Genomic DNA, 13,566 nt, shown 5'->3' on the forward strand with positions numbered 1-13,566 from the left:
AGTATATAGTAGATACAGTATATAGTAGTAGATACAGTATATATTAGTAGATACAGTATATAGTAGTAGATACAGTATATAGTAGTAGATACAGTAAATAGTAGTAGATACAGTATATAGTAGTAGATACAGTATATAGTAGTAGATACAGTATATAGCAGTAAATACAGTATATAGTAGTAGATAGAGTATATTGTAGATATAATATATAGTAGTAGATACAGTATATAGTGGATACAGTATATAGAATATACAGTTTATAATAAATACTGCATATAGTAGTGGATACAGTTTATAGAAGTAGATACAGTATATAGTATATACAGTATATAGTAGTAGATACAGTATATAGTAGATACAGTATATAGTAAATACAGTATATAGTAGTAGATACCGTATATAGTAAATACTGCATATAGTAGTAGATATAGTATATAGTAGTAGATACAGTATATAGTAGTAGATACAGTATATAGTAGATACAGTATATAGTAAATACAGTATATAGTAGTAGATACATTTTATAGTAGATACAGTATATAGTAGTAGATACAATATATAGTAGATACAGTATATAGTAGTAGATACCGTATATAGTAGTAGATATAGTATATAGTAGTAGATGTAGTATATAGTTGTGGATACAGTATATAGTAGATACATTATATAGTAGATACAGTATAGTAGTAGATACAGTATATAGTAGATACAGTATAGTAGATACAGTATATAGTAGATACAGTATATAGTAGTAATACAGTATATAGTAGATACAGTATATAGTAGATACAGTATATAGTAGAAATACAGTATAATTAGTAGATACAGTATATAGTAGATACAGTATATAGTAGATACAGTATATATTGTAGATACAGTAATAGTTAGTAGATACAGATATAGTAGTAGATACAGTATATAGTAGTAGATACAGTATATAGTAGTAGATACAGTATATAGTAGTAGATACAGTATATAGTAGTAGATACAGTATATAGTAGTAGATACAGTATATAGTAGTAGATACAGTAGATAGTAGATACAGTATATAGTAGTAGATACCGTATATAGTAGATACAGTATATAGTAGATACAGTATATAGCAGTAAATATAGTATATAGTTGTAGATACAGTACATAGTAGATACAATTTCTATTGATCTGTCACCCAAATTGTATTCATATCGACTGTATACTACCATTTGGTAACAGTTCAATGCTTAAATATATGGTATATAGTAGTAGATACAGTATACAGTAGTAGATACAGTATATAGTTGTATATACAGTATATAGTAGTGGATACAGTATATAGTAAATACAGTATATAGTAGTAGATACAGTATATAGTTGTAGATACAGTATATAGTTGTAGATACAGTATATAGCAGTAAATACAGTATATAGTAGTATATACAGTATATAATAGTAGATACAGTATATAGTAGTAGATACAGTATATAGTTGTAGATACCGTATAGGGTAGATAGAGTATATAGTAGATACAGTATATAGCAGTAGATACAGTATATAGTAGATACAGTGTATAGTAAATACAGTATATAGTAGATACAGTGTATAGTAGATACAGTATATAGTAGATTCATCATATAGTAGATACAGTATATAGTAGATACAGTGTATAGTAGATACAGTGTATAGTAGTAGATACAGTATATAGTAGATACAGTATATAGTAGTAGATACAGTATATAGTAGTAGATACAGTATATAGTAGATACAGTATATAGTAGATATAGTATATAGTAGATACAGTATATAGTAGATACAGTATATAGTAGATACCGTGTATAGTAGATACAGTATATAGTAGATACCGTGTATAGTAGATACAGTATATAGTAGATACAGTATATAGTAGATACAGTATATAGTAGATATAGTATATAGTAGATACAGTATATAGTAGATACAGTATATAGTAGATACAGTGTATAGTAGATACAGTATATAGTAGATACAGTATATAGTAAATACAGTATATAGTAGATACAGTGTATAGTAGATACAGTATATAGTAGATACATCATATAGTAGATACAGTATATAGTAGATACAGTGTATAGTAGATACAGTGTATAGTAGTAGATACAGTATATAGCAGTAGATACAGTATATAGTAGTAGATACAGTATATAGTAGATACAGTATATAGTAGATACAGTATATTGTAGTAGATACAGTATATAGCTGATACAGTATATAGTTGTACATACATTATACAGTAGTAGATACAGTATATAGTAGTAAATACATTATGTATTGGTAGATACAGTATATAGTAGTAGATACAGTATATAGTTGTAGATACAGTATATAGTAGTAGATACAGTATATAGTAGTGGATACAGTATATAGTAGTAGATACAGTATATAGTAGTAGATACAGTATATAGTACTAGATACAGTAGATAGTTATATATACAGTATATAGTAGTAGATACAGTATATAGTAGTAGATACAGTATACAGTTAATACAGAAGAAAATAATTGGAAAAATAAATAAGACTGACTGAAGTAAGACATGATCTAACCAAGTAGATATTCCTGTATATATAAACATATTTTTATTGAAGATTTGATATAATAAAAATGAAAACATGTAGAGTAGAACACATTGCTATATTGATAAACATAATCACTTCACACCTCTAAAATTCCTTACAAAATGACTCAGTTGATATTTCCACGAATGCGATATGATCGACAGACATAGATTAATCATACAAACTCGTGTATGTCGAAAGAAATCCAAGTAAATCCTTTCGACACCCCTCGGCTATCGTCTGTACACGGACATACATGCACTTCAATCTCGTAACGTTCTGAAATTTGTACACCTAATTGTTAAGCAAGCAAGTAGCATGTGCTCTGTTAGAAATGGCCCGTTAGAAGACGTGGCGAAAATGCTTACATTGTTTTTTTCTCTCTTTTTCAACAATAAGAAATGTAATTCGGATGACTTCTATTTCTTACTTTAACCGTAATATTAACCGTTCTCATTATCTACCAATTTTATTTCCTTTGTTTTTTAAACACATTTTTCACAAACGTCTATGCTCATTATTCCATATGATTACATGTATAGTGAAACGCTTAAAAATATCTACAATATTTTATGTTTTGACATTTAAATCATAAAGAGTTTTCGTGATTGCCTACCATCTTTTGGATTTATATAAGGGTTAAATTTGATTGTGTTTAGTGTATAAGATGATAAATCTTCCATCCTGCTTAATATCTAAAACGTCTTAAGTATTGATATATAATATAAATAGAATTGGCTAAACAGATTGTTAAAATGGCATAGGAGCTAAACGTAGATAATAGATAAATTATGTATGAAGCGCATATGAGAACTGTTCCCTAACACTTTTTATTTGTTTATACATACTTTCGGGGACTGTTTGTTCACAAATACTTATAGTGTTATTTTACAGCTCACTGGATAATGTTATCTTTACAGTCTATAATATCCGTGCCAAGCTTGTAATATAAAGGGTCGCTTGAAAATTACCTTTTACAGACGGCCCCGGCACCTCCATAGCTCTGTCCCCGTCCGACACTACCTTCACCAGGACAGAGGGTGACACGTTACCGGACATCACCTGTACAGCGGACTGTAGACCTGGCTGTACCTTTGTCTGGACACAACCGGACAACACCAACTTTACTGTCTCACCTGTGTTGTCACTGGGACAACTGGACAGATCAGAGCACGGGACGTACAGGTGTACTGCTAGGAATGTTGTCGGGGAGTCGACTATGACAACCAGTGTTACTGTACAGTGTATGTATAATGCATATATATGAAAATCAAATATCTTCTAAATCTTTTTTGTCGTCCTTGCTTAAAGCTTATTTAACTTCAATCGAATCAAGGACATGTTCTTGATTAAGGGATTTTGCTCCAAATGATTTGATTTGATTTGAAATCCGTTTGATGTTACATATTTTTGTATCTAAATCTCGACATTTTTGTTACAACGCCATGCCGACTTACAAAAACTAAAATCATAAGAAGAGTAGACTTATTTTATACACGGAAAGTATCACCGAGTCCCCATATCAGACACATGGAACATAAGTTTTTGTATTGATGAATTTAATCAAAACGAGCATTTGAACATTTAAGAGGGGGCTATTAACACAGCTTTCTTACTAAGAGAATACATCTCGGACCGATGATAGTTTTCATAGAACTTTTTCAATAACACAATATGAAATACAGTATCTCCGTGTTCGTGAGAATGAGGGGTGAAATGAAAAGAAAAATAAAGTACATAAGAATAAATGCATAGGTTTTCATAAATGTACACAATAGGTCGAATGCTTCTCTTTTTGTCTTTCGGTTCATTCCAGACGGACCTTCCAACGTAAGTCTGACTCCACCAACTGTGACCTACACTCCTACCGAGGGACAGACTATCCCCACCATCACGTGTTCTGCTGACTGTAACCCGGCCTGCACCTACAGCTGGACAAAGGATGGACAGTCCTATATAACAGGGTCAGGTCTCCAACTCACCAACATACAGCGTAGTCAGGCGGGCGTGTACAGGTGTACGGCCAGTAATGGGTACGGGAGTGACGTCAGCATCAACGTCAACGTCATTGTAGACTGTACGTATTTACTTTTTCATTGGGAATGCTTCAAATCCAATTACTAGGTCATCAAGTAAACTGTGTAAAACAAATATTAACCTAATACAGATACTAATCAATAATGGATTATGGGATTTTACATCCTTCACAATTCCTAATTGGTATAAATTGTAGGTAAGTATCGATATTATCATATTATCACATTATAATATGTTTCATTGTTATGAATATATCTAATTAACATATACATTCCATATTGACGTACCACCATATATTTGTCTCGCTAGACACTGCCTAAACAAGGATATGTGAATGGTTCTCATTGCAAGGTTTATACAGAGAGAAGGGTCTGACATAAGTAATATTTTGATTGGGGTTATATATAATCATTACAGACGGCCCCGGTACCTCCATAGCTCTGTCCCCGCCCGACACTACCCACACCAGGACAGAGGGGGACACGTTACCAGACATCACCTGTACAGCGGACTGTAGACCTGGCTGTACCTTTGTCTGGACACGACCGGACAACACCAACTTTACTGTCTCACCTGTGTTGTCACTGGGACAACTGGACAGATCAGAACACGGGACGTACAGGTGTACTGCTAGGAATGTTGTCGGGGAATTGACTATAATGACCAGTGTAACTGTACAGTGTAAGTATCTATAATAACCAGTATTACCATACAGTGTAATTGAGTCAGATACACAGACGTTAATCACAACAATAGGTAACATGATTACTGATTTGCGGAATAATTATAATGACGTTGAACTTGTCTATGTCAGATGTGTCGCGCTGTGTGTGCATCAATGTGCATAATTTACGATATAATACGCCTTTGTGATATATATTACATCATGAACATACAGCGAAAGAAATTATGGTCTAATGATGTTTTTGTTCTGTGGTTTGTGTTTTTGTTGTTTAGAACGCTAGTTCAGAAATAGAGAACTGAAATAATTTATGGCGTATGCACATCATGTTTATGTTATATTGATATAGGTTGACATTAACTATTTCTATTTAATATAACATCAGGTACTTATAACATCATACACTTCTGTACAAAACAACATCTAAATTTTAACATTAATACACGGTAGATGGTCCCGGTACCTCCATATCTTTGTCACCACCGGACACTATCTACACGAGGACAGAGGGGGACACGTTACCGAACATAACCTGTACAGCGAACTGTAGACCTGGCTGTACCTTTGTCTGGACACGACCTGACAACACCAACTTTACTGTCTCACCTGTGTTGTCACTGGGACAACTGGACAGATCAGAACACGGGACGTACATGTGTACTGCTAGGAATGTTGTCGGGGAGTCCATTTCAACAATCATTGTTTCATTACAGTGTAAGTAAAATGTCCTATTATATTGAACATTAGGACATTGTTGCATAGCCGTTAGTTATTTAAAATGTTGATACTATAGTCGTAGTAACATATTATAGTGGCACGTCAATATAAAAAAAAAATGATTATTTATATGTGTATCAGGAAATGATTAGTTTCACATGAATATGATGTATAATGAGTATCATCTGTCTATCATAAACATGGTGTGATTTCAAGTATTATGACAGAAACATATGAATTGACAACAGATATAGAATACAGTAAATCGATAACATTGATTTAATTCAAAATGATAACAGTTTCACTTTAATGAATCATCAAATACATATCATGCCAATACTACTATCGCATTCTAAACCCGAGCATTTATCACGGTATCTCTACATATAGTAGTGTATGTGAATGTATACATATGTACCATGCTACCACTTCATTTAAATTGCAGAAGAAAACATGTATTTGTTTTATTGCAGCAACTTGAAAATAATAAGTTGACCATACCAAAGTGATATCACGTTTGTCAAATTGTTATAAGGTAATAAATAAAATCGAGCAAACGATCAACAAATAACTGCAAAAAAACCATTTTTTAAGAAAATATTAATGCTAAAACTATGTATCTATACAGATGGTCCTGGTTCTTCGCTAATTTTATCACCACAGGAGACCAAGTATACGAGGATAAAGGGTGACACGTTACCGGACATCACCTGTACAGCGGACTGTAGACCTGGCTGTACCTTTGTCTGGACACGACCGGACAACACCAACTTTACTGTCTCACCTGTGTTGTCACTGGGACAACTGGACAGATCAGAACACGGGACGTACAGGTGTACTGCTAGGAATGCTGCCGGGGAGTCGACTAAAGTGATCAGTGTTATTGTGAAATGTTAGTTTTCAGACTGTAGTTGAAATATCCGATTAGTAAAATAAGGAGAGCTTGGCCCTTAGTTATTGAAACCTTATAAAGTTATATAGTAGCAACTACCAGTAGTGGTTTCGTATCATCTCTTTTTTTCAATTTAGATGACAGACGAAAAACTAAATATCATGAATGGTATCATTAGTCAAGTTGAATGCTGATCAAACAAATACCATTTAATATCATGTTCTGTCTTCAATTTTCATTTTGTTATTCGACGTGTAGAACTTAAAACAGTAAATTCAAGAAAACGGTTAAGGTGTTATCAGTCATTTAAGACATTTTCGAACATTTAAAACGAAACTCGTCACATTTCGTTTTCATCATTATCATAAGAATAGGGATCTAATACCGAATAATGTAGATAACACATTGAGGAGTGCTATCGCTTGATACAAATATGAACATTGGTATGTTTATTGAGATTACAATACTATGAAGACTTCGCAAAAAGTTACCCTGTGTGTTATTTCATGATTCAGGTATTATTTTATTGGTACATTCCATTGGTTGAGGCAGTTACCATATTTGACCAATCATACTTTTTTTGCTTTTTAGATGAACCACATCCGTATCAAATGCTCGACCAAAACCAGACTTATTATCTTTCCCAGTCAGACACCATTATTTTGTCTTCTACATTCATCTCCAACCCGGCGCCATCTTTCATCTGGACCTTCCAACCCTACAAATCCTTTGATGCAACGGATCTTAGAAACGGAACGGATGCCGTTATCATACAGAATACGTTTGAGGCGAGTAATTTAACTGCTATTTCAGTTTTGACTCGGACCAGTATACAGGAGAGCTGGTTTGGATTATATAACGTCACGGCAACAAACAGTCAAGGAAGTGCCATGCTAAGCTTCACAGTTCGTGAAAAACGTAAGTATTTTACTCCTAACGGCTGTAAAGTTCTACGGAAACCTATCCGATCTCTCAATATTAATGAAAAGTCTGGGAAATATCAAGTGAAATCGATATCAATAGCTGAATATGTTAATGACTTCTAGATGAATAACAGTTCTATAATATAATGCTTCGGAGGTTCATATCTTGACTTGTTATGTTCACTTATTTTATTAATCTTTTCGATAGTTGATAAAAAACGCAACGCAAATCTGAAAATTGTAGTTTAGTCTGCTTTACCTGTTTACCTAACGAACACGTTTTAAGTATGATTATCTGAGAACGTTTACCCGAAATATAGCATTTTTATACAGTAAAATGAATTATTTTAGCGTAATGTATTTGTAACGTCGTTTCCTAATTTGGAAAACAAGAGTCTGCATGAAAAAGATGTATTTTAGGAGAGATCCTGCATGATATGTAAGTTCTTCAAAATCTTTTTTTTTTTTTCAAATATGACATGTGTTGATGTCTCATAACGCAGTATGTTCTTGTTAGTATGCTATAGTTTAGATACGGGATTCACATGTATATTTTTTCTTGATTTGAAGTTATTACGTTAGATAATTCGACATCATCTTAATAGAATAATGTAAGGCTTAAACAATTTCATATAGATAATATTCATTTCATATTCATGTAACTTAATGCAAATGACATGGATATATGGTAACATGAATAACACCTCTTCATTGTTTTCGACATTACAGTGAACCCAGGGATCCCAACGAATCTGTTAATTGGCTGTACCATGCCTCATTCTGTCGAAGTCTCGTGGAGTGACGGAGGGGACTCTCAGTATTACCATGTCATGTTCAGCACAGACAGGTTTCTCAACTCACAAGAAGTTTATCCAGTGATGATTACAAAAGACACAGACGGAAGCGACGTGTATAGTCAAAATATAGACAATCTGGATGGTGGCCATGTCTATTTCTTTAAGGTTGTAGCATACAATAAGTATGGGAACACAACATCGGCTGAAACTGTCGGCTGTACTGTTTATACACGTAAGTATCTAGCAAATACCACTGCATATTTTCAATTTTATAGCACTGTGTTACATTAAATACAATGACTAATTCGTAACACTAAAAAACAAAATATGACTATATGAGATATTGTACACGGTCACAGCTTTCTTAGTATGTTTTTGTATATTGTATTACCGTGAGGATGTCTTTGTCCTCAACTGATGAACAAATACATTACATACATACAATGTTCAAGTATATTTTCGATAATAGTTGGTACTTCATTCCTTAGCGTCTAAGCGTTTCTAACGGAGATTTATCAATTGACGACAGCAAGATACAGTTTACTGTTCGCACGAAGCATGGACAATTCCTGCGCGTATCGTCCTCAAAGCTTCTGCATGCACCCGTATGTTATTACCTGAGTTGCTCTGGAGGCAACATGAAAAAGAGTGAATGCATGTTGATAGAAATAAAATATAATATTTTGTTTGATACAGCATGTTCTAGCGGAACTGGCAGTATGTATGTCACTGGAGTTGTACTGGCAGTCACTGGCGTTCTCACGCTTTTGTTTACAGTTGGAATCGGGATTTATTTCAGACGTAAGTACTCAAAGTGAACTGTATCGTCGTTTCAACTACCTGTAACTTATCTCTACAGAACTAATTTAATAGTTACAAAACAGTCGTTAAAATAATGGAATATTAAGATGTATGAAACAGTTAACTGATTATCTTTTTTTTCTTCAGGAAATGGAAGACTATGTCATAGGTAAGCAGATGCAATTGATACAGTTTTAGACGAGTATTCTGTATTTCAATTCTGATGTTTGATTATTTATTTATTTTTTTCATCTTATCACATAATTATAAAAAGAAATAATACCCCTCATGAACAATTTTTGCCCAAATATTTAGAGCATCCCTTTTAACCGTACATATTACGTTTTCAGTGCTGACGAAACAGAAGTGAGATGGATAACTACTCATTGGTCATATCACTTCTTTCCAATCCATCAAATGCATAAATAGTAATACCGTTTCCCCATCAACTCCTCAATCATCTGTACAAATTAGTTCGTTATCGAAGTTTAGAGATCAGCATGTTTATTCGGGACGTCGACCTCATATTCCAATTCACCTACCTATATACACGTCTGTTTACTTTGATTCGTGAAGGAAACAGTAACATTAAAAAATAGATATTCTACCATGTTTGCTATTTTCTAATAATACACGCTCGTGCCAATAATACACGCTCGTGAGTCACGGCTGTTACCATTTTATATATCTAATATTCACATATTTGAGATAAGATTACAGCCGAGTGGGTTTAAAGATACAAAAAATGGATTAGTCTTCTTTAAATTGTTATCACGACGCGAGTTCAAATCCTACGGAGGCCCAACTTTTTGTCTTTTTTTTTTATACTTTTTTTTTTTAATTTTTTTTTCAAAATCGATGCCATATGATAGATGCTCTTGATTGTAGTACTGTAGTGCATGTAAATAAATGTATAGTACACAAACAAATAATTCAATACTCAAGAAATAAATTACAAGGTTTTCTCGGGGTTTCTTTGCTTTTCGTTGTTTTTCTATTAGAAAGAGGTCGATCTCAGAACTAAACAGTACATGGTAGAATAGAAATAATTAACTTTGACTCGGATATTTTGTAATTTTGATTAATAACTCAGGCCTGTGGCCTTCGTTATTAATCTAATTGCAGAATATCCTCGTCTTCGTTGTATATCCTGCAACAATACACAAATCATTGTTAATTATTTCTTAAATAATCCGGCTGGTCGTTGGTGATATGTTTTCCTTACAGCTTCCTTATGTATAACATCATGCTTCAAAAAACAGCCAGGCGAGTGCCTGATGAGATAAGATACACATTATTTTGTCTTCCTTTTTGTTGCAGAATACGTCAGCTTCCAAAACAGAAGGAATACCAGGATGTACAACTTTCAGATCGAGGTAATATTCTGATAATGAATACATTACGTAGTATGTTTATATTATCATCATATATTCGCATTTTAACAAAACGCTTCTGTTCAATGTTTGTAACAGTTAATATTTTTTAGTCTTAATTGTTAAGCAGATGTTGCCAAATGTTTATAATCTCTACGCTATTTATTTATTTATTTTTTTATTTTAAGCGGAAAGTTATCTTTGTGTTAAACGTATATTACCAATTTGTCTTACAGGAGGCAGATCCCAAAGCGAAAATGAAAGGTAAGACTACAATCGAAGGACATGTCAACTTTCAACTAAATTATTTGTATATATTTCGAATAAGTGTATTGCGACGACAACTGTATTCTTTTTTTTTATTTTTTTTCTATTTATATACAATCCAGATCTCCATATCAGGAACTTGATACCAATGAGGTTGCCAAGGCGTCCGTGTATTCTGAAATCGAAGGACACCATCATGGTAAGACATAGTGTAACATCGATTAAGAATCACACGCATTCGGTTTTTAATGCATATTATATATATATATATATATATATATGAAACAAAAAAGTAATTCTAATACTTTTCGGAATGTTCGATCCGCCTCTTCACCAAGACATAAAGAACACGAACACAATCACATGCTATATCAACAGTACTACAAATACAATAAGATACAACAAAAGTAATATATATAGTAGTGGAAAAAAGAGAACCTTTTCGTGAGCGGAAGGCAAATGCTAGAATGACATGTAGAGAACCTATGTTCTATGTTTAACCACTGTGTAGATGCAGAATCTTAAGAGACGTTTCGTCCCAAATTTTAGTTGAGCTGCTTATCAAGATTCAAATTTGGTCGCCTTCCCTCGTCAGATATTTCAGAGGTTGCAACTCTGTAATCATATTTTTCACACTGTATAGCTGCTACCAAGGGTTTTTTTTGTCCGGTAAACAGTCCCATTATTCTGATTTCACCCCATTGTAGTGTTTTTTTTCTATGGTCATTCTTTTACGTTATATATATACCAACATGTAATAAGGTAGCATATACGAAGAGGATTTGTACTATTTTGTGTGTATTTTTATATATCTATAAATTTTGCGTTTAAATGTACTAACCGCTTCATTTTTATTCATTAAACGAATTAACGGATTTTTTATTTGTACTTTCAGTTAACCCAATTGTCCCTGACAATGAAGGAGATGGTGGGTAGGTAGATTATCAATGCTTTTGATTCGCTGTGATTTGTAAGATATCTTATATCATTCTTTTTAAACATTGATGTTGCGGATAAACCATGTAACCATAAATTAACAACTATTTCCATGTAATAACAGAAAGTACGAGTCGTTGGAGGGACGTTCGAATCCAAACGTTTATGAAGAACTTAATACAACAACGTCTGGTACGTGATTTGATTTCTTTTAGGAAGATTACGAGAAGGATAAGAAACCTTTCTTTTAAATGCCCCTCTTTAACTGTATAAAAGAATAATGCCATGCTAATTGAACAACGATGAAATCGATCAATAAAATTATCTGTATTTACAAATTATCATCGATAATGCAGGACCGTACTGCTAATATATAATTTCTTTTTATGTGCTATACATATCTGTATACTATATATATATATATATATATATGATATGTATTTTGTGGAATATAGATAGGTTATGCTTTCTTACTATCTTAAGCACATCTATCTTTGCATGCTCGTATATATTTAGTAAAGCGTCACTCATATTCAGTTCTTTCTTTGTCAGGTAACAGAGAGACATACATCAATACTACCATCGCTTGTAGAGATTAGTGTTTATACAACATCATGAAACTCAGTGAGGCGATGTTTCATCAAGGTCTGCTTGGAGACAGGAGATCAAGGGAGACATTGTCCAGTTGTTATATTTGTGAAATGAAACCTTGACTGTTTTACTTTCATTGTCGTTTTCAAATGCATAAACACATACCTAGCATCAATCCATATGGAGTAAATATATAAATCACCAATCAGTATCATAAACGTGACACGAGACACCCTATCAAGTTCTCCTCGCACAGTGAAATGTTAACACAGAACTTATTAACTTAATTAATTATAAATACATCGTTTATCTCTCTTAACGATTAAAGCACCATCGGTATATGATCGATTTTGTAAATATATATTCGGTTAATTCCATCGTAAAAAGGTAGCCAGTTAACCGCTGTCAGCTCTATTTTAGCATGTTTTTTTTTTAATATCTAGTTGATTTAGAATGTGTTTTTCTGCATAGTAGAAATTCGGCTAAAGTGTTTTGAGCCGATCTGAAAGCATAATCTTGCAATTGCTGTTTCGAACATGTGTGTGCAAGTGAATTGATATTTCCCCAATACCATTCTTGACATACGTATTGACCGCCTTAATTGTTTTGTGTGATACAAAATACAATTAGTTAGCGATGCCTGAGTTATGTATCTCGGGTAAAAAGTACAACCTACGTAGTATTCATTAAACTACATGGACATGTTTTAAACCAGTACCCTTTTGTGTAATGAAGCCTTTTGTGTAATGAAGCCTTTTGTGTTACGAAGCCTTGTGTTTGATACTGGGTCCCCAAAATGATATGGCATGTGATATGTATTCTACCATGTGACATTCTATATATATATACATGTATATCGTGAAATACAAATGTAAATAAATGGCCGTCGTTCAAGCTGTTACTTCCTTGTATTACTCCAGCGGTATCACGTTTTTTTTTTTAGTATCAATCACCTCGGCAATCTGTTTATTTGTTTTGCGAA

General features: G+C 33.1%; 1 protein-coding gene across 1 annotated transcript; it reads left to right on the forward strand.

Annotated features, from left to right (window-relative positions):
- The first annotated feature begins 3,799 nt into the window (after positions 1 to 3,799).
- LOC117340948 (titin-like) lies at positions 3,800 to 12,940 on the forward strand. Its single transcript, XM_033902743.1, has 13 exons — positions 3,800 to 3,812; positions 5,738 to 6,001; positions 6,633 to 6,896; positions 7,488 to 7,814; positions 8,549 to 8,848; positions 9,313 to 9,417; positions 9,565 to 9,586; positions 10,738 to 10,793; positions 11,027 to 11,054; positions 11,180 to 11,256; positions 11,953 to 11,989; positions 12,118 to 12,185; positions 12,546 to 12,940. The coding sequence occupies exons 2-13, from the start codon at positions 5,941 to 5,943 to the stop codon at positions 12,590 to 12,592; spliced, it is 1,392 nt and encodes a 463-aa protein (XP_033758634.1). The 5' UTR covers positions 3,800 to 3,812; positions 5,738 to 5,940; the 3' UTR covers positions 12,593 to 12,940.
- The last annotated feature ends 626 nt before the right edge of the window (positions 12,941 to 13,566 follow it).

This window comes from Pecten maximus, chromosome 13 (assembly GCF_902652985.1).
Source record: "Pecten maximus chromosome 13, xPecMax1.1, whole genome shotgun sequence".
Lineage (NCBI taxonomy): Eukaryota > Metazoa > Mollusca > Bivalvia > Pectinida > Pectinidae > Pecten > Pecten maximus.

What these genes read in the sequence shown, in the direction of transcription:
- LOC117340948 (XM_033902743.1), top strand. Translation starts at nt 5,941, where the DNA reads ATGTGTACTGCTAGGAATGTTGTCGGGGAGTCCATTTCAACAATCATT. An exon ending in CTTCACAGTTCGTGAAAAAC is followed by an intron (nt 7,815 to 8,548) that starts GTAAGTATTTTA and finishes TCGACATTACAG; the next exon opens with TGAACCCAGGGATCCCAACG. An exon ending in AATGGAAGACTATGTCATAG is followed by an intron (nt 9,587 to 10,737) that starts GTAAGCAGATGC and finishes TTTTTGTTGCAG; the next exon opens with AATACGTCAGCTTCCAAAAC.